Source organism: Palaemon carinicauda, chromosome 22 (assembly GCF_036898095.1).
Source record: "Palaemon carinicauda isolate YSFRI2023 chromosome 22, ASM3689809v2, whole genome shotgun sequence".
Lineage (NCBI taxonomy): Eukaryota > Metazoa > Arthropoda > Malacostraca > Decapoda > Palaemonidae > Palaemon > Palaemon carinicauda.
The window spans coordinates 101,186,332-101,204,939 of record NC_090746.1 but is presented as its reverse complement, the minus strand read 5'-3'; the positions used below and the strand labels follow the sequence as shown (position 1 = coordinate 101,204,939).

Sequence of the window (18,608 nt, the reverse complement as noted above, 5' to 3'; positions counted from 1 at the left end):
GCGTCAACCTTGTCCCTTTGTGAGAGGCGAACTTCTGCAGTACCTTGTTGACAATCTTGAACGGTGGGAATGCGTATAGATCTAGATGCGACCAATCTAGGAGAAAGGCATCTATATGAACTGCTGCTGGGTCCGGGATTGGTGAGCAATATATTGGGAGCCTCTTGGTCATCGAGGCTGCAAAGAGATCTATGGTTGGTTGGCCCCAAGTGGCCCAAAGTCTCTTGCATACATCCTTGTGGAGGGTCCATTCTGTTGGAATTACTTGTCCCTTCCGACTGAGACAATCTGCCATGACATTCAAGTTGCCTTGGATGAACCTCGTAACTAGTGATATGTTTTGACCTTTTGACCAGATGAGCAGGTCCCTTGCGATCTCGTACAACGTCAGTGAGTGGGTCCCTCCTTGCTTGGAGATGTACGCCAAGGCAGTGGTGTTGTCCGAGTTCACCTCTACCACTTTGCCTTGAAGGAGAGACTTGAAGCTTTTCAAGGCCAGATGTACTACCAGTAGCTCCTTGCAGTTGATATGCATTATCCTTTGACACGAGTTCCATAGTCCCGAACATTCCCGACCGTCTAATGTCGCGCCCCAGCCTACGTCCGATGCGTCCGAGAAGAGAACGTGGTTGGGAGTCTGAACAGCCAGGGGAAGACCCTCTCTTAGGCTGATACTGTCCTTCCACCAAGTCAGACAAGACTTCATCTTCTCGGAAATGGGGATCGAGACCACTTTTAGCGTCTTGTCCTTTTTCCAGTGAAATGCTAGGTGATATTGAAGAGGACGGAGGTGTAGTCTTCCTAATGACACAAACTGTTCCAGGGATGATAGCGTCCCTATCAGACTCATCCACTTCCTGACTGAACATTGTTCCTTCTTCAGCATGTTCTGGATGCATAACTGGGCTTGGCTTGTTCTGGGGGCCGACGGAAAAGCCCGAAAAGCTAGACTGTGAATCTCCATCCCTAAATACACAATAGTTTGGGATGGGACCACTTGTGACTTTTCCATATTGACAAGGAGACCCAATTCCTTGGTCAGATCTAGAGTCCACTTTAGATCCTTCAGACAGCGACGACTGGAAGAAGCTCTGAGAAGCCAGTCGTCCAAATAGAGGGAGGCTCGGATGTCCGCTAAATGAAGGAATTTGGCTACATTCCTCATCAGCCTCGTAAACACAAGAGGAGCTGTGCTTAGGCCAAAGCACAGGGCTTGAAACTGGTAGACCTTTTCGAAAACGAATCTCAGAAAAGGTTGGGAGTCCGGGTGGATGGGGACGTGGAAGTAGGCGTCCCTTAGGTCTAAAGAGACCATCCAGTCTTCCCTTCTGACCGCTGCTAGAACCGACTTTGTGGTCTCCATGGAGAACGTCTGCTTTGTGACAAAGACATTCAGAGCACTGACGTCTAGCACTGGCCTCCACCCTCCTGTCTTCTTTGACACCAAGAAGAGGCGGTTGTAGAATCCCGGGGTTTGATGGTCCGAGACTTTGACTACCGCTCCCTTCTCTAGTAAAAGAGACACTTCCTGTTTCAAGGCTTGTCTCTTGTCTTCCTCTCTGTACCTGGGAGAGAGATCGATGGGAGACGTTGCTAGAGGGGGTTTCCGTACAAACGGGATCTTGTACCCCTCTCTGAGCAACTTCACAGATTGTGCATCTGCGCCTCTCTTTTCCCAGGTCTGCCAGAAGTTCTTGAGTCTGGCTCCCACTGCTGTCTGAAGAAGCTGGCAGTCAGACTCTGCCCTTAAAGGACTTGGTTCCTTTCTTCTTTCCTCGTTTCCCTTCGGCACGAGCACCTCCTCTGCTGGAGGCTCTGCCACGAAAGGGCGGAATAAAACGGGACGCTGGAGTGTCCATCCTTGGTCTAGCTGACAAGGTAGGCAAAGGGGTGGCTTTGCGAGCTGAGGACGCAACAAGATCGTGAGTGTCCTTCTGTATCAAAGAAGCGGCAATTTCTTTAATCAGGTCTTCTGGAAAAAGGCACTTGGAAAGAGGAGCAAACAGAAGTTCGGATCTCTGGCATGGTGTAACTCCAGCTGAAAGGAATGAGCATAGGTTTTCACGCTTCTTAAGGACTCCGGACACAAATGATGCAGCAAGCTCATTAGACCCATCACGTACGGCCTTGTCCATGCAGGACATAATAAGCAAGGAAGTCTCCTTCTCTGTCGGAGAGATCTTTCTGCTTAGAGCTCCTAAACACCAGTCTAAGAAGTTAAAAACTTCGAAGGCTCTAAAGATACCTTTCAAAAGGTGGTCCAGGTCCGAAGATGACCAACATATCTTTGAGCGTCTCATGGCAAGGCGGCGGGGAGAGTCTACAAGACTTGAGAAGTCGCCCTGGGCAGAGGCAGGAACTCCCAAGCCGAGAACTTCTCCCGTGGCATACCAGACGCTCGATCTAGAAGAGAGTCTAGCAGGGGGAAACGTAAAAGCTGTCTTCCCTAAACTCTTCTTGGACTGCAGCCATTCTCCTATCACCCGCAAAGCTCTCTTGGACGAGCGTGCGAGGACGAGTCTAGTAAAGGCAGGAGTGGTTGACGGCATGCCTAACACAAACTCTGACGGAGGAGAACGCGGAGCCACAGAAACAAACTGGTCCGGAAACATCTCTTTGAAAAGGGCCAAAACTTTCCTAAAGTCCAAAGAGGGTTGCGTAGACTTAGGCTCGTCCAGTTCTGAATGCGGTTCATCTACGTGTGCAGCAACATCATCATCAGAAAGTCCCTCATCCGATAACTGATGAGGGAACGGCAACGGAGTGGGTAACGGCTGGTTAGCCGAGTCCGGTCGCACGGGTGCATGCGTGACTGAGCCGGACGCAACGTCATGGAACTGCTGCCCAGTCTGTGAGCTGGCAACAACCATAGCAGCGCGGGGACGCACAGCGTCTACTCCAGACTGTCTGGACTGATGTGGGTGAGCAGTGGCAACCACACTGGGTTGCGGAGGTTGACGCACCGCGTCAAAACAAAACAACTCTGACGGTTGTTGAACCTCACGAACGTCAACGGAGACCTCCGTGCGTCGCTGAACGTCAACATGCGGCTGGCAGATCACACTGGAACGCATGGGTGGCGGAACTCTCTCAACTGGTGTGCGTGAGAAGGTTACCTCAGCGTCCACAGGACGCACAACCGATCGTGTGGGCGGTTGTAGGCAAGGAGCTGTACTAGCTGGTGCGGCAGCAACCTTCTCCGCACGAAAGTCCTGCATAAGAGACGTTAGTTTAGACTGCATGTCTTGCAGTAGAGACCACTTAGGGTCTATAGGAGCAGGTGCGGCGACAGACGGTGTTACTGTCTGAAGCGGTACCGCTTTGCCTCTCTTAGGCGGTGAGCAGTCATCGGATGACGGCAGCGAGTCCGAACTGACCCAGTGGCTACAACTGGGCCGTTGGACTTGAGCGGAAGGGACCGACTTGCGCTTTAACGGTCGTGAGACCTTGGTCCAGGGTTTCTTGCGAGAAACACCTTCCGAAGACGAGGTATAAATGGGCTCTCTCGTCTTAGTTAGGCAGGGGCGATCTTGGGTAGATACGCCCGATACCACGGAGGGAACGTCTGTTCGCTGATTAAAGCCTCTCGAACCCATTTGTCGTACGACATTGCTTCTCCCCTGGACTTGGGAGCTTACAAGAGGTCCCGTACTAGGAGGACGACAGGCACGAACAGACGAACCCTCAAGCGCAACACTATCCACAACACTAACACTCGGCACTTTATCACTTCCCACTGCACTTTTGCACTTCAGCTCCTTCACATCCGCCATGAGTTGATTACGGTCACTAGCAAGGGACTCAACTCTCTCACCCAGAGCTTGGATGGCACGCATCATATCAGCCATCGAAGGTTCCTGAGTGCCAGGAGGGGGATTAGGAGCAACCACTACAGGGGAAGGAATAGGTTGCGGGGCATGAGGAGAGGAAATATCAATAGAACGAGAGGAACTTCTCCTAACTCTATCTCTCTCTAGCCTACGTGTATACTTTTGGAATTCGATAAAATCGAATTCCGAAAGCCCAACGCACTCCTCACACCGATCTTCCAATTGACAGGTTTTATCCCGACAATTGGAACAGTGTGAGGGTCGATAGAAGCCTTCGGAAGACGCCTTGAACAGTCCCTAGCATTGCACTTCCTATATTTTGGGACTTGTGAAGGGTCAGCCATTTTGAATTGGTCAAAGGGGAATTCAAAAAACTATCAAAAAGTCATCAACAAAGAATCCGTTATCAAAAAGAGTTCAAGGATTTGTGTGAAGAGAAACCCTGCACAGCAAAAGCTCAAAACTAGAATAATGTACTTCACCAATTAGTTGTGAAAAAACTCCAGTTTAGCAACAGCGAGTAAGTACGTCTTGTCGATAGCACGACAGAGAGAAAATTGAGTCTTTGTTTACATCGAGTACTGGGTATCTGGACGACAGATGGCGCTGTTGGGCACACCCGCGACCTGTGTAGCGATCGCTGGCGAGTTTTTACCTTAGAGTTGTCTGTCGGGCAACAGAGTTGCAGCTATTATAATCACCGGCTAAGTTAAATATTGAAAATATAATCTACAAGAACTTTAAAACAAAGTTATATTCTGCTTTATCTAACCTCTTGGAAACCTGACTATGACAAAAATCTAACAATGATCCTATCCTATTTTTCAACAACCTCTTACAGTATGCTCTTTGTAATACTGTACATTAAGTAATAAGCCAGGTTATTTATTACATTCATAATCTAATGTTGCACTTACTAATTAATTTTTTAAAGAAATAATAGACAACAGTGTGAAAAATGCAAATCAAAATAGATGCTTGTGTAATGGATGTGCAGTATAGCTGTTAATGTTCAACCATAAAACAATCATAAAAAGGGAACCAAATCACATGTGCATTATGCTTTTCGTTCTATAATTTAGGATAAAAAAAATCAAATTGTTAAAAAGTCACCTTCTATAAAAAATTACTAGCATCACACCAAAATAACACTTAATCAATACACAGAATAAAACAAAAGCACTAACCTTTTCATAATGTGATGTATCCCAGAACTATTATACACCTCGTATATCTCTACTACATTTCTTGATAAAGCTGGCTGATCAGCAATTACTTCAGAAGGGTCAAGGCCATGGACTTTTGTTGCTCGAGCCCAAACATTGATTAATACTCCAAACAGAAAGATTTTTGAGTGGCCTGTAAAACAAATCGGTATCTTACACATTGACATACAACACTAAAACTAGAATAATTTCTAATGTCTTTATCAAGATGAAATTAACCTTTATTCCGAGATCAACTTAACTTCTTCTGTCTGCTCTCGACAACATGCAAAGGTATATGCCTGTCTCTACGTTTTCCTCATCCACTCCTCTTCTCACAACCATCCTTCATAGAAGTGGTTGAAAAGGCTGTGCTTTCACAAGCTCTTTTCTAGAAGAGGTAGTGGCGTTAGGGGATCAGGATCTCTGAGGTGGCACAAGGCCCTTCCTGATCTTGAACTTGCAGGATGGTCAAACCCAAAAGCCTTGGCTGCTGACCCTTTTGAAGAGCCAGCACCCTTGAAGGAAACTGCTCAATGGATCAGGGAGTCCTGCAAAAAAATCCTCCAAAAATCGCCCACCACCTGCAATGAATTGGTCTAGCCAGAACACACTGTGGAGAGAGACCAAGACTGAAGCCACTATGGCCACCAAATCAATAGGCTGAAAAGGACGTGCCTTTCGGCAAAGTATATTCAGAGAACCCCTGTCAGAGCGTAAACTGACAAGGGCCCCTGTAGAGGTACAGACACGGCGTCCTACGGCGTGAGAAACTCGTGGTGCCCCGAGAGTGTGGGTGACCATCTACTCCTCTTGGAAGACGCATTTTCACAGGGAGCTCTGTCCCTGCAAATACGGTTGGCCATCCTGGAATTCTTCGACCTCTTTCTCCTCTCCAGCTAAGATGAGTCAGGACGAGGGAGAAAGACGCACCCACTTCTTTCACTTCCCAGCACCTACTCCTGACTCTGCATGCAAAGCGGTCAAGGTCTTGGCAACACCCAACAACAACACTCCCCCCGAATGGAGAATCACACAGGTTGCTCTTACAGGATCCACAACATTGGGGTACACTGTCACTGGGGAAGGAGAAGACACACCACAAACACAGAGGAGAACAGGTTTCAGACACCCTGGCACAAGGGTCGGGGTGAAAATCACAGGGGAAGGGGGAGGGGATGGGGGTCATACTAGGGGACAAGGGGAACACTTACCCTTACCTTCCTTCCCTATCTCACTGGGCCCGACCACATCAAGTGGGACTTGGTAAAACAGACTTACCAACCACTGGACTCCCTGACACCAGGGAAACCACCACTCCCTTTACCCTTAGTGCCACTGGAGACACAATGTCACAAGGGGTACCAGAGGAGAAGTAGCCTTGGCTACCACCTCCCTCAACACTATCATGAAAGACCTGAGGAACTTCAAACATTCCTCAGGTCAAACTCAACAGCAATAGCCTGTACGGTCACAGCAGAAGACCCTTCAGCAACCAAAGGGGAGCGGAGAACTCAATTCCTAGCACACCAACAACACCTGAAAAGGAAACTTTTGTCAATCCACTCCCTCCTAGCCCCAACAGCGTACTCCCCAGGTAGTGTTCTAGGGCCATAAGTGCAATAGTGGCATCAGCAGACACCCCCTGAAGATAACAGCAGCAACCTTTGCCAGTGTCTTCTTTGGCGTTACCCAGTCCGACTCAAGCAAACGCCTAATACTGTACGCTTATCCTCTACAGGGCAATGCCTGCCAATGCCCCTTGGGCCACGATCAACACTTGGGGCAAGAGCATGCCTGAGAACATACATGCCCCTCAAATCACAGAGGAAGTGCGAAACTACAGCCATCTTCTCGCCAGAAGCAACTGTAGCATCTACCCACCCCCAGTAACACAAACATTAACAGTTTTGGCAAACACTGTAAAATACATTTGTACACCACAGCGATTAATGTAAAAACAGTTACTAGCCGACTGAAGGGACTGGGGCTCTTTGCCCTGAATCCATTTTCAAGGAAACACTAGCAGGGATCAGGGTCACACTACGGACAAAGAGAACACTTGCCCTTGCCTTTCTAGCCTTTCTCACTCGGCCCGACCTTGTCACCATAGTAATCTCCCTAATTAGAGGGCAAGGGTTTGTATGACATATAGGAACAAATGCCTGATTAACAAGCCAGGCAGCCTAGGGAGAACTGACCGTGTACAGTCCAAGTCTTTAACTTCATCTGTCCACAAGCATTGTGATTGGCAACCACCTCCTCACAGCTAATTTATGTAAATATAATAATAAAGCATATGGACAAGTATAATACTTCAACAGTAACCAAATCGGGAAGCATGCACAGTACATCTATTTACATCTTGCCAGAACTGAGGAGTAACTAGACAAAGTTTATTTGTGACCAAAGCAAGCCACAACGGAGCAGAGACAAATAGAATAGCTGCCAATCATGATTATTGTGGACGGAACATGTTAAAAATGTTTGGGCTGCATCCCATTACAGCATGACACAGCAACTCTTAAGAAAAAAGATCTGTGGTTTGAACAAACCATCGGTTATTAACATTATCTGCTAGATTGTCTCATTACTTTACTAAATGTACAAATCTAATGAAAGGAAATAAAACTGGAAATTTTCAGTCTTAGGGATAAATCTTGATAGAACCGAGCTTCCTGAGAGAGGCACAATGACCATCAGGGAAGGTTAACAGAAACGTTACTGCGTAGTTACTGTACTTGTTCAAAATACAAAACATGAATTGCAATTATCAGTGTAGAGTGACCAATGAGAACATTAATAAAAATTGCAACATCAACAGTTTCATTACTACAAGTAGATACATTTCAGCTGAAAAATTGCTATGGGAGAGGATAGAATGTTGCACGTTACTGTATCTCATGCATTTCAAACGTCCAATTTAACGATAAAAGCTTGTTGCTCTTGCAGATAGTAATGCTTTTCTCATTGCATCAATTACACCTCTTTAGTGTAGATACTGGGTTTCTGAATCCCTTAACAAAGATCTAGCTAAATTAGTGTAAGCCTATGGTACAAATCATAGGGTATGAAGTTGAACCATAACAAAACTCTTAGTGGTGCTACTTTAGCGTGAGGTCTACCGCCATATGTAGCATACCCGCGTGAAACCTGAGGTCTACCATGTGACCTATCGCTCCCGCTCTCCCCGCTCATATAAAAGAATACAGTTAGGTTAAGATTAAACAGCGGTAGCCGTCATCGTTAGTGCTCACAGGAGGTAGACCTCATGCTAAAGTGCTAAAGGGAGGTAGATCTCACACTGAAGCTAGACCTCATGCTAAAGTAGCACCCCCTTAATATGATTATAAGTAGTTTGAGGACAGTGGCTCCTCAACATTCAGATATCAGCATTGATAACGTTTCTATACGATTAAAAATTGTAGGTGGGATTCTTGATAAAGAATATACTTTTGGTGAACACATTGGGTCGGTTGCTTCTTCAACTGCACAAAAAATGCTTACAGTCTTTTAAGATTTTTGGTGATCAACCTATTCTGGAGAAGTGTTTAATTCATTCATTTTGACTTTTTCCAAGTATTGTTCACCTGTTTGGTCATCCACTGCCAAATCTCATCTTAATTTGTTGGACAAGAACTTCAGTCTTAATAAATTTATTATCCCTGACCTAATGTAGATATCAACCTCTGGCACAGTCATTAAGCTAGTTCTTTATGCATGTTCTCTGGCACTGTCATCCAGTTAGTTCTTTAAGCATGTTGCATTTTTTTCATAATTCTGCCCATACTTTGCATTCACATCTTCCCAGACAATACCATCCTGCTCATAATACTACATATGCAGTTAATTCTAACCCTTTTACCCCCAATAGACGTACTGGTACGTTTCACAAAACTCATCCCTTTACCCCCATGGACATACTGGTGAGTCCTTGCAAAAAACTGCTATTACCATTTTTTTTTTTTTTTGCATATTTTTGATAACTTTGAGAAACTTCAGGCCTTTTTCAAAAGAATGAGACCAACCTGACCTCTCTATAACGAAAATTAAGGCTGTTAGAGCAATTTCCAAAATATATATTGCACAATGTGCTTGAAAAAAACAGCCTGGGGGTTAAGGGTTGGAAAGTTCCAAATTGCCTGGGGTTAAAAGGGTTAATAGCCATGCCTTCATCATAAGGCTCAATACTACACATTATTCTAGAAGTTCTATTCCAGCTAGCCTATGACCAGATTGTGGAATGATCTTCCTAACCAGGCATTTGAATCAAGAGGCACTTCAAAAGTTCAAACTTGCGCAGCATGTTTTCTTGTTGAATAGGCCGATGCAAATCTGTAAGATAATCAACATATGAAAGATCTACTTTCATGTTGCAACTCAAAATATTTCATATTAATTGTTCATTACTTCTCTAAATTTGTAGTTTATTTTACTTGTTTCCTTTCCTCACTGGGCTATTTTTCCCTGTTGGAGCCCTTAGGCTTATAGCATCCTGCTTTTAAATCTAGGGTTACAGCTTAGACAATAACCAAAACCAGAATAATAATAATAATAATAATAATAATAATAACAATAATAATAATAATAACAGATAAAAAGGGTAGACGGTGCATTTCAACCTAACCTAACGATACAGGACAATATGTTATTTTTATTAATAAAATAAATTTTTGAATATACTTACCCGATAATCATGTAGCTGTCAACTCCGTTGCCCGACAGAATTCTATGGAGGGATACGCCAGCTATCACAATACTAGAAGGGGGTGTATTTACCAGCGCCACCTGTGGCCAGGTACTCAAGTACTTCTTGTTGACACCTCCTCAATTATTCCTCGGTCCACTGGTTCTCTATGGGGAGGAAGGGAGGGTCGATTAAATCATGATTATCGGGTAAGTATATTCAAAAATTTATTTTATTAATAAAAATAACATTTTTCAATATTAAACTTACCCGATAATCATGTAGCTGATTCACACCCAGGGGGGTGGGTGAAAACCAGTGTACAAGATTAAAGGATAGCTAAGTATCCCATATTTCATATAATCAGTTATCCACAATAACAATGAAATAATAAGTACCTGGTAAGGAAGACGACTTGAACCGTTACTCTGCCTTTAATAAGATCGTCTTCCTTACTGAGCGCAGCGTTCCTCTTGGGAGGCTGAATCAACTCAAAGGTGCTAAAGTATACAGGGCTGCAACCCATACTAAAGGACCTCATCACAACCTTTAACCTTGGCGCTTCTCAAGAAAGAATTGACCACCCGCCAAATCAACAAGGATGTGGAAGGCTTCTTAGCCGACCGTACAACCCATAAAAAGTATTCAAGAGAAAGGTTAAAAAGTTATGGGATTATGGGAATGTAGTGGCTGAGCCCTCGCCTACTACTGCATTCGTTGCTACGAATGGACCCAGGGTGTAGCAGTACTCGTAAAGAGACTGGACATCTTTGAGATAGAATGATGCGAACACTGACTTGTTTCTCCAATAGGTTGCATCCATAACACTCTGCAGAGAACGGTTCTGTTTGAAGGCCACTGAAGTAGCCACAGCTCTCACTTCATGTGTCCTTACCTTCAGCAAAGCAAGGTCTTCTTCCTTCAGATGAGAATTTGCTTCTCTAATCAGAAGCCTGATGTAGTAAGAAACTGAGTTCTTAGACATTGGTAGAGAAGGTTTCTTGATAGCACACCATAAGGCTTCTGATTGTCCTCGTAATGGTTTTGACCTTCTTAGATAGTACTTAAGAGCTCTAACTGGGCAAAGTACTCTCTCCAGTTCGTTCCCCACCATGTTGGACAGGCTTGGGATCTCGAACGACTTAGGCCAAGGACGGGAAGGAAGCTCGTTTTTAGCCAAAAAACCGAGCTGCAAGGAACATGTAGCCGTTTCAGATGTGAAACCTATGTTCCTGCTGAAGGCGTGGATCTCACTTACTCCTTTACCTGTTGCTAAGCACACGAGGAAAAGAGTTTTTAATGTGAGGTCCTTAAAAGAGGCTGATTGGAGCGGTTCAAATCCTGATGACATTAGGAACCTTAGGACCACGTCTAGATTCCAGCCTGGAGTGGACAACCGACGTTCCTTTGAGGTCTCAAAAGACCTAAGGAGGTCCTGTAGATCTTTGTTGGAGGAAAGATCCAAGCCTCTGTGGCGGAAAACCGCTGCCAACAAACTTCTGTAACCCTTGATCGTAGGAGCTGATAGGGATCTTACGTTCCTTAGATGTAACAGGAAGTCAGCAATCTGGGTTACATTGGTACTGGTTGAGGAAAACTGCATTGGCCTTGCACCAGCTTCGGAAGACTTCCCATTAAGACTGATAGACTCTGAGAGTGGATGTCGTCCTTGCTCTGGCAATCGCTCTGGCTGCCTCCTTCGAAAAGCCTCTAGCTCTTGAGAGTCTTTCGATAGTCTGAAGGCAGTCAGATGAAGAGCGTGGAGGTTGGGTGTACCTTCTTTACGTGAGGTTGACGCAGAAGGTCCACTCTAGGAGGAAGAGTCCTGGGAACGTCGACCAGCCATTGCAGTACCTCAGTGAACCATTCTCTCGCGGGCCAGAGGGGAGCAACCAACGTCAGCCGTGTCCCTTTGTGAGAGGCGAACTTCTGAAGTACCCTGTTGACAATCTTGAACGGCGGGAATGCATACAGGTTGAGATGGGACCAATCCAGCAGAAAGGCATCCACGCGAACTGCTGCTGGGTCTGGAATCGGAGAACAATACAAGAGGAGCCTCTTGGTCATCGAGGTAGCGAATAGATCTATGGTTGGCTGACCCCACAGGGCCCAAAGTCTGCTGCAAACATTCTTGTGAAGGGTCCACTCTGTGGGGAAGACCTGACCCTTCCGGCTGAGGCGATCTGCCATGACATTCATATCGCCCTGAATGAGCCTCGTTACCAGCGTGAGCTTTCGATCTTTTGACCAAATGAGGAGGTCCCTTGCGATCTCGAACAACTTCCTCGAATGAGTCCCTCCCTGCTTGGAGATGTAAGCCAAGGCTGTGGTGTAGTCGGAGTTCACCTCCACCACCTTGTTAAGCTGGAGGGACTTGAAGTTTATCAAGGCCAAATGAACTGCCAACAACTCCTTGCAATAGATGTGAAGTGTCCTTTGCTCCTGATTCCATGTTCCCGAGCATTCCTGTCCGTCCAGTGTCGCACCCCAGCCCGTGTCCGATGCGTCCGAGAAGAGACGGTGGTCGGAGGTCTGAACAGCCAAAGGTAGACCTTCCTTGAGAAGAATGCTGTTCTTCCACCACGTTAGAGTAGACCTCATCTCTTCGGAAACAGGAACTGAGCCCGTCTCTAGCGTCATGTCCTTATCCAGTGAGCAGCTAGATGATACTGAAGGGGGCGGAGGTGGAGTCTCCCTAACTCGATGAACAGGGCCAGCGATGAAAGTGTCCCTGTTAGACTCATCCACTGCCTGACTAAGCATCGGTTCCTTCTCAGCATGCTCTGGATGCATTCTAGGGCTTGGAAGATCCTTGGGGCCGACGGACAAGTCCGAAAAGCTCGACTCTGAAGATCCATACCCAAGGAGACAATGGTCTGGGATGGAACGAGCTGAGACTCCTCAAAATTGACCAGGAGGCCCAGTTCCTTGGTCAGATCCAGGTCCATTTGAAAATCTCCAGACAGCGACGACTTGAGGGAGCTCTTAAAAGCCAGTCGTCTGACGGAGCCGGACACAAGATCATGATACTGCTGCACAGTCTGTAAACTGTCAATCATGGGCAAGCGAGGAAGAACAGTGACAACCCGAATCTGTCTAGACTGTCTGGGTCGTACAGACAACTCCTTAACGGGTTGCTGAGGTTGCCGCACTGCGTCACAACAAGTCCCTTCTGTTGGTTGTTGAACGTCTTCCCCGTGACACATTGACTCCGTAAACAAAAAATCCTCTAACAAGGACTAAGCTTGGACTGCATGTCATGCAACACAGCTCAAGGTCTAGGGGAGCAGGTGTGGTAACAGACGGGATTAGCGGCTGAAGTGTAACCATTACCTTCCCTGTAAGCATGTTATGCTTAAATAAAAGTCCATAAGAGGTTATGCAGCTAAAGGCTCCCTCCAAATGACAGAGTCCTCAAGGGAATATCAGAAGGAGGGAGAAAAGAACTTTCTCATCTACAGGGACCTTATCCTAGAAAAGCTAAGTTCTCTGAGTGAGAGTTCACTGGTGCAAAGCAGCAGACTAGAAGGCAACGTTATGAAACTGCTTGACAGTCTAGTGAGTTGGCAACAACCCAAGATGTGTTGAGAAGCATGCGGTAAGGTATGCAGAGCATGATGTATGCAGAGTATGCTGTATGCAGAGCATGCTGTATGTAGAGCATGTTGAATGCAGAGCATGCTGAAAGCAGAGCATGCTGTATGCAGAGCATGTTGTATGCAGAGCATGCTGAATGCAGAGCATGCTGAATGCTGAGCATGTAGTAAGCAGAGCCTGCTGTAAGCAGAGCCTGCTGAAAGGAAAGCAGAGCGTGTGCATGGCGTTTAACATTTCTCAGAAATTCCATGACCAGTGCTAGAGTGCTTTATGCATGCTTGCATGGGGTTTAAACCATGGTATGCTGAACAGCAGAGTCAGAACGAGCTGGAACAACAATAGTGTGGTTTCCTCTTCAAGACTCCGATGAGGGAACACCTGAGGCTCAGTCTGCCAAGGCTGAATAAAAGACAAGCAGAAGGAAGGCGCATGGGTGGAGGAGGCTGACTCCTAGCATGAGTGGTTGAACCCAAGGGTTGCGCTTGCTGAGCGGTTGGCGGAAGCGGAGTAGCAAGTTCCAGTTCCTGTGGTGTGAGCGGAGCGCGATGAGGAAGAGGCTGCGCAGAACAAGGTAAATGTCTCGCAAGCTGAGGCTCCTGAGGCGCAAGGCTAAGGTGTTGTGGTGCTTGCCTTATGGAGGGTTGAGCTCGCTGCAGCAAGAGCTGAGGAAACTGACTCATGGACGGGAGAGGTTGTTGTACCTCAACCGAGTGTTGCATCACTGGTGGAGCAGCAAGTGGAGGCGGAGGAAGAGAGGTATAATCCTCCTGATCCCAATGTAAAGGTTGCCTTAAGAAAGGCGGAGGCTGAACACCACAGGGAACAGCAAACTCAGCACGTGTCTCAACATCGTACGCCTGGCAGGTGGAACTGCTGGCAGGTGGTACTGCGATCAGGCGGAGCGAGTGTAGGTGGAGGGAGTGTAGGCGGAGGCGGAGGAGCAACACTCTCAGCCCGACACTCACGCATCAAGTCCGAAAGCTGTGCTTGCATGGACTGTAGTAGAGTCCACAACATCATACGCCTGGCAGATGGTACTGTGATCAGGCGGAGCGAGTGTAGGAGGAGGGAGTGTAGGCGGAGGCGGAGGAGCAACACTCTCAGCCCGACACTCACTCATCAAGTCCGAAAGCTGTGCTTGCATGGACTGTAGTAGAGTCCACAACATCGTACGCCTGGCAGATGGTACTGTGATCAGGCGGAGCGAGTGTAGGAAGAGGGAGTGTAGGCGGAGGCGGAGGAGCAACACTCTCAGCCCGACACTCACTCATCAAGTCCGAAAGCTGTGCTTGCATGGACTGTAGTAGAGTTCACAACATCGTACGCCTGGCAGATGGTGCTGCGACCAGGCGGAGCAGGTGCAGGCTGGGCGAGCACAGGCGGAGCAGGTGCAGGCTGGGCGAGCACAGGCGGAGCAGGTGCAGGCTGGGCGAGCACAGGCGGAGCAGGTGCAGGCTGGGCTAGCACAGGCGGAGCGAGAACAGGTGGAGGGAGTGTAGGCGGAGGAGGAGGTGCAACACTCTCAGCCCGACACTCACGCATCAAGACCGAAAGTTGTGACTGTATGGATGCACTCGGGTTGTGAACTTTAACTTCGTACGTCTGGCATAGGTCTGGACTTAACGTTTAAGAAGTCTTGAGACCTGAGACCAGCGTTACTCTGCCTTTATTTTCTCCCCTAATCTCTTCTGCAGACGAGCAAAATAAGGGCTCAATCGTCTGCGGGTGGGAGTGACGGTCTCGGTAAGACACGCCCACAACCACCGAGAATACTTCTGTGCGCCGATCAAGGCCTGCTGAACCCTTATGCCCTTCGACATTGCTTCTCCCCTGGGCTTGGGAGCTTGCAAGAGGTCCCGGACTGGGAGGACGACTGGCGCGCACAAAAGTACCCTCACGCACTAATCACTTATCACTTTGATTTCTGTTTGCACTTATTTCACTGAACTCGAAACTTTAAGTGGTTTGTACCTGAAATACGCAATTCTATTGAAAAGTTCCTTTATTAGGATCAAAACCATTAAGTGAAGAAAGAATGAACAAAACGCTAGACACGGTTACTCTTACTGCAACGTGAAACCGTGAACATTCTTTCTCTATCGTAACGATAGAGTGCAAGTTGAACGTTCTGAACGTCAACAACTGCAGAGACAAAACAAAACGTTAGTTCAACTTTGAAAACAGTACGAGACTATCAAAGAAATTCTTTCAAAAACATTAAAATAGCATAATATGTTAACAGGTAAAACCGAAATGACGGGCTCAAAGTTAATTAACTTCGGTAAAAGACCGCCTACTATTAGGAAGGTCGAATATAAACAAATATAAAAATTAATTTTAATGAGTTTATAATAAAAGGAAGTTAATCGAAGAGGCCTATAAGAGGCGGAGAGATATAAAATAAATCTATAACTTTTGTTAAGCAAAATTAAGAAAGAGAGTCTATACTCTCTTAGACACCAACACTTCCGTCTAAGGGAAGGGTCGGCCATTGAAAGGTGAACGAGAGTTCATACTCTCTCGTCACCAAAATTAATCAAATTAATTCCAAAAGCTAACTAAGCTAATATAGAAGTTTCCAGTAAAGCGACAGCCGAAATCAAAGAGAAATACTTCACCAAAGTCGTGAAAATACTCCAAGAACATAAGCGTATCCCAGAACGTCTTGCCGGAAGCACGACAGAGGAATAATTGAGGAGGTGTCAACAAGAAGTACTTGAGTACCTGGCCACAGGTGGCGCTGGTAAATACACCCCCTTCTAGTATTGTGATAGCTGGCGTATCCCTCCATAGAATTCTGTCGGGCAACGGAGTTGACAGCTACATGATTATCGGGTAAGTTTAATATTGAAAATTCAATATTTATGGTCAATCTGGAAGGCCAGTTTAATTATACTGTAAACATCATGCTTCATGATAGGTAAATGTCAACTAAAAATAGCCAACATTTGCTTAAAAGAGGAAATTGCTAAAGCCTTTTATGAAAATAATGAAAAATTGGCTAATAGCAAAATTTAACTGCAGGTAAAAGAAAAACAGTTGGGTAAGGATATAGAAACTAACAAAAGCCAACCTGTAGGGTAAATTGTGTTCTTTCTGCGAGTAGTGCAGACAGTAGGCCACATAAAATCATAAAGCATAAATAGAGCAAATATCTAGAGTTAGGCAAGGTTAATAACTAGGAGGGCTTAGTAAAGTAAAACAAGAAAACAAATTCAGACAAAACGTAGGCTAATCATTTTATCATTAATCAAAGCTTTAATCAACAAAATGCGTAATCTAGCATACTTAACCCGACTAATTAAATAGGCCTAGTTCCAAATAGCCTATTTATCTCGGAAACACAACTGCAATTAATCAACACTACCACTTGAGCAATTAAATGTCACAAACAACTGTCAAGTAGGACTAACACTAGTACACTGACTAAACTACAACAACAACACTGAATGGCAGTGTTGCCAGATGGGTTAGTCTAAAAATCCCTAAAACTCGTGATAAAAAAAAATCCCCAAAACCACCCAAAAATCCCCATTTCCAGAAATACATTACATATATATATATATATATATATATATATATATATATATATATATATATATATATATATATATATATATATATATATATATATATATATATATATATATATATATACTCACTATTCTTCATGTAATTGCAATTAAACTAATTGCAACAATATAAAGGTTTACTCATCTCTGTTTCTTCTTCATGGAAATATGTACAGAATATCGTCACGTCATCCAAAATCCCCGAATCTAAGGATAAAATCCCAAATGTAGGGATAAATCCACAAATCTAGGGATAAATGCCCAAATCTGGCACCACTGCTGACTGGTTACGTAACCTATTCAAGGATCTCAGAGTATTGCAATGTAACGTTGTCAAGGACTAGCATTTTTATTTTTCTGGACCCATGTACCAGAAATAAACACACACACACACACACACACACACACATATATATATATATATATATATATAGTGGGTGTGTCTGTTGTAGTTTTCAATTTTTTATTGATATGTATAGGCCACACACACACACGAACAGAGTATTCTAGAAGTTTTATTCCAGCTGTTACCAAGTTCTGGAATGATCTTCCTAATCGGGTAGTTGAATCAGTAGAACTTCAAAAGTTCAAAGTTGGAGCAAATGCTTCTATGTTGACCAGGCTGACATGAGTCTTTTTATAGTTTATATATGTCATGTCTGTTTTTGACGTTGTTAATAGTTTATATAGGACATATCTGTTTTGACATTGTTAGAATGATTTATTGTTAATTTATTCTCATCATTTATTTATCTCCTTATTTCCTTTCCTCACTGGGCTATTTTTCCCTATTGGAGCCCTTGGGCTTATAGCATCGTGCTTTTCCAACTAGGGTTGTAGCTTGGCTAGTAATAATAATAATAATAATAATAATAGTAATATATATATATATATATATATATATTATACCTCATTTACTACTTAATTACTGAATCAAGCACATTGAATACATGAGCAGATAACTTCTTAAACGTTATATATATATATATATATATATATATTTAAGAAGTTATCTATATATATATATATATATATATAGTTTTTAACATACCATATAACCAAACCATGATGGACGAGAAGTGTGCAATGGTTCCAAATTTCACACAAGCAAAAAAAAAAAAAAGTCACAAATAGCAGCTTTATATTTTTCGAAGAAAACTTGGATGGTGTCACAGTCAGGGGGCAAGTGCTAACTGGAGGCTGAGCTCCAATGTGAGAGAGGTACAGGTAGAGGAAAGTGACCTCCACTGTGGGACTTGATTGTATCTGTAGCTGTCAAGATGACCATTGTTTTCTCTACCCACCAGTCTATGCCTTTCGTACTTCGACTTTCCTCAGGACATTTCACAATATATATATATATATATATATATATAGAGAGAGAGAGAGAGAGAGAGAGAGAGAGAGAGAGAGAGCATACATACAAACACAAAACACACACACACACACACACATATATATATATATATATATATATATACAGTATATATATGTGTGTATGTGTCTAAACAAGTAAGAAAAAGAAATAAACATGGACAGGACATATAATGAGAATGACAGATAATAGATGGACATTGAGCATAACAGATTGGGTGCTTGGAGATTGCAAAAGAAGCAGGGGAAGGAAGAGAAGACGATGGGCTGACAAACTAGGAAAGTTTACTAGTGTGGACTGGCACATTAAGATCATAAACTGACACATTCGGAAGAACGTGTC

General features: G+C 44.6%; 1 protein-coding gene across 6 annotated transcripts in view; it reads right to left on the bottom strand.

Annotated features, from left to right (window-relative positions):
- Positions 1–17,053, bottom strand: part of LOC137616657 (uncharacterized) — a 66,918-nt gene extending 49,865 nt beyond the window's left edge. Inside the window, exons 1-2 of one of the 6 annotated variants that reach the window (XM_068346583.1) lie at positions 16,982–17,053; positions 5,018–5,189 (exon numbers count right to left, since the gene is read on the bottom strand). In XM_068346583.1, coding sequence (XP_068202684.1) covers positions 5,018–5,189; positions 16,982–16,991 — 182 coding nt within the window. In that variant the 5' untranslated portion in view covers positions 16,992–17,053. Of the gene's footprint in view, positions 1–5,017; positions 5,190–16,392; positions 16,545–16,607; positions 16,754–16,981 lie in introns of those variants that run through there. The other 5 variants (XM_068346587.1, XM_068346585.1, XM_068346584.1 and 2 more) reach the window with 5 other exon arrangements.
- Between the last annotated feature and the right edge of the window lie 1,555 nt (positions 17,054–18,608).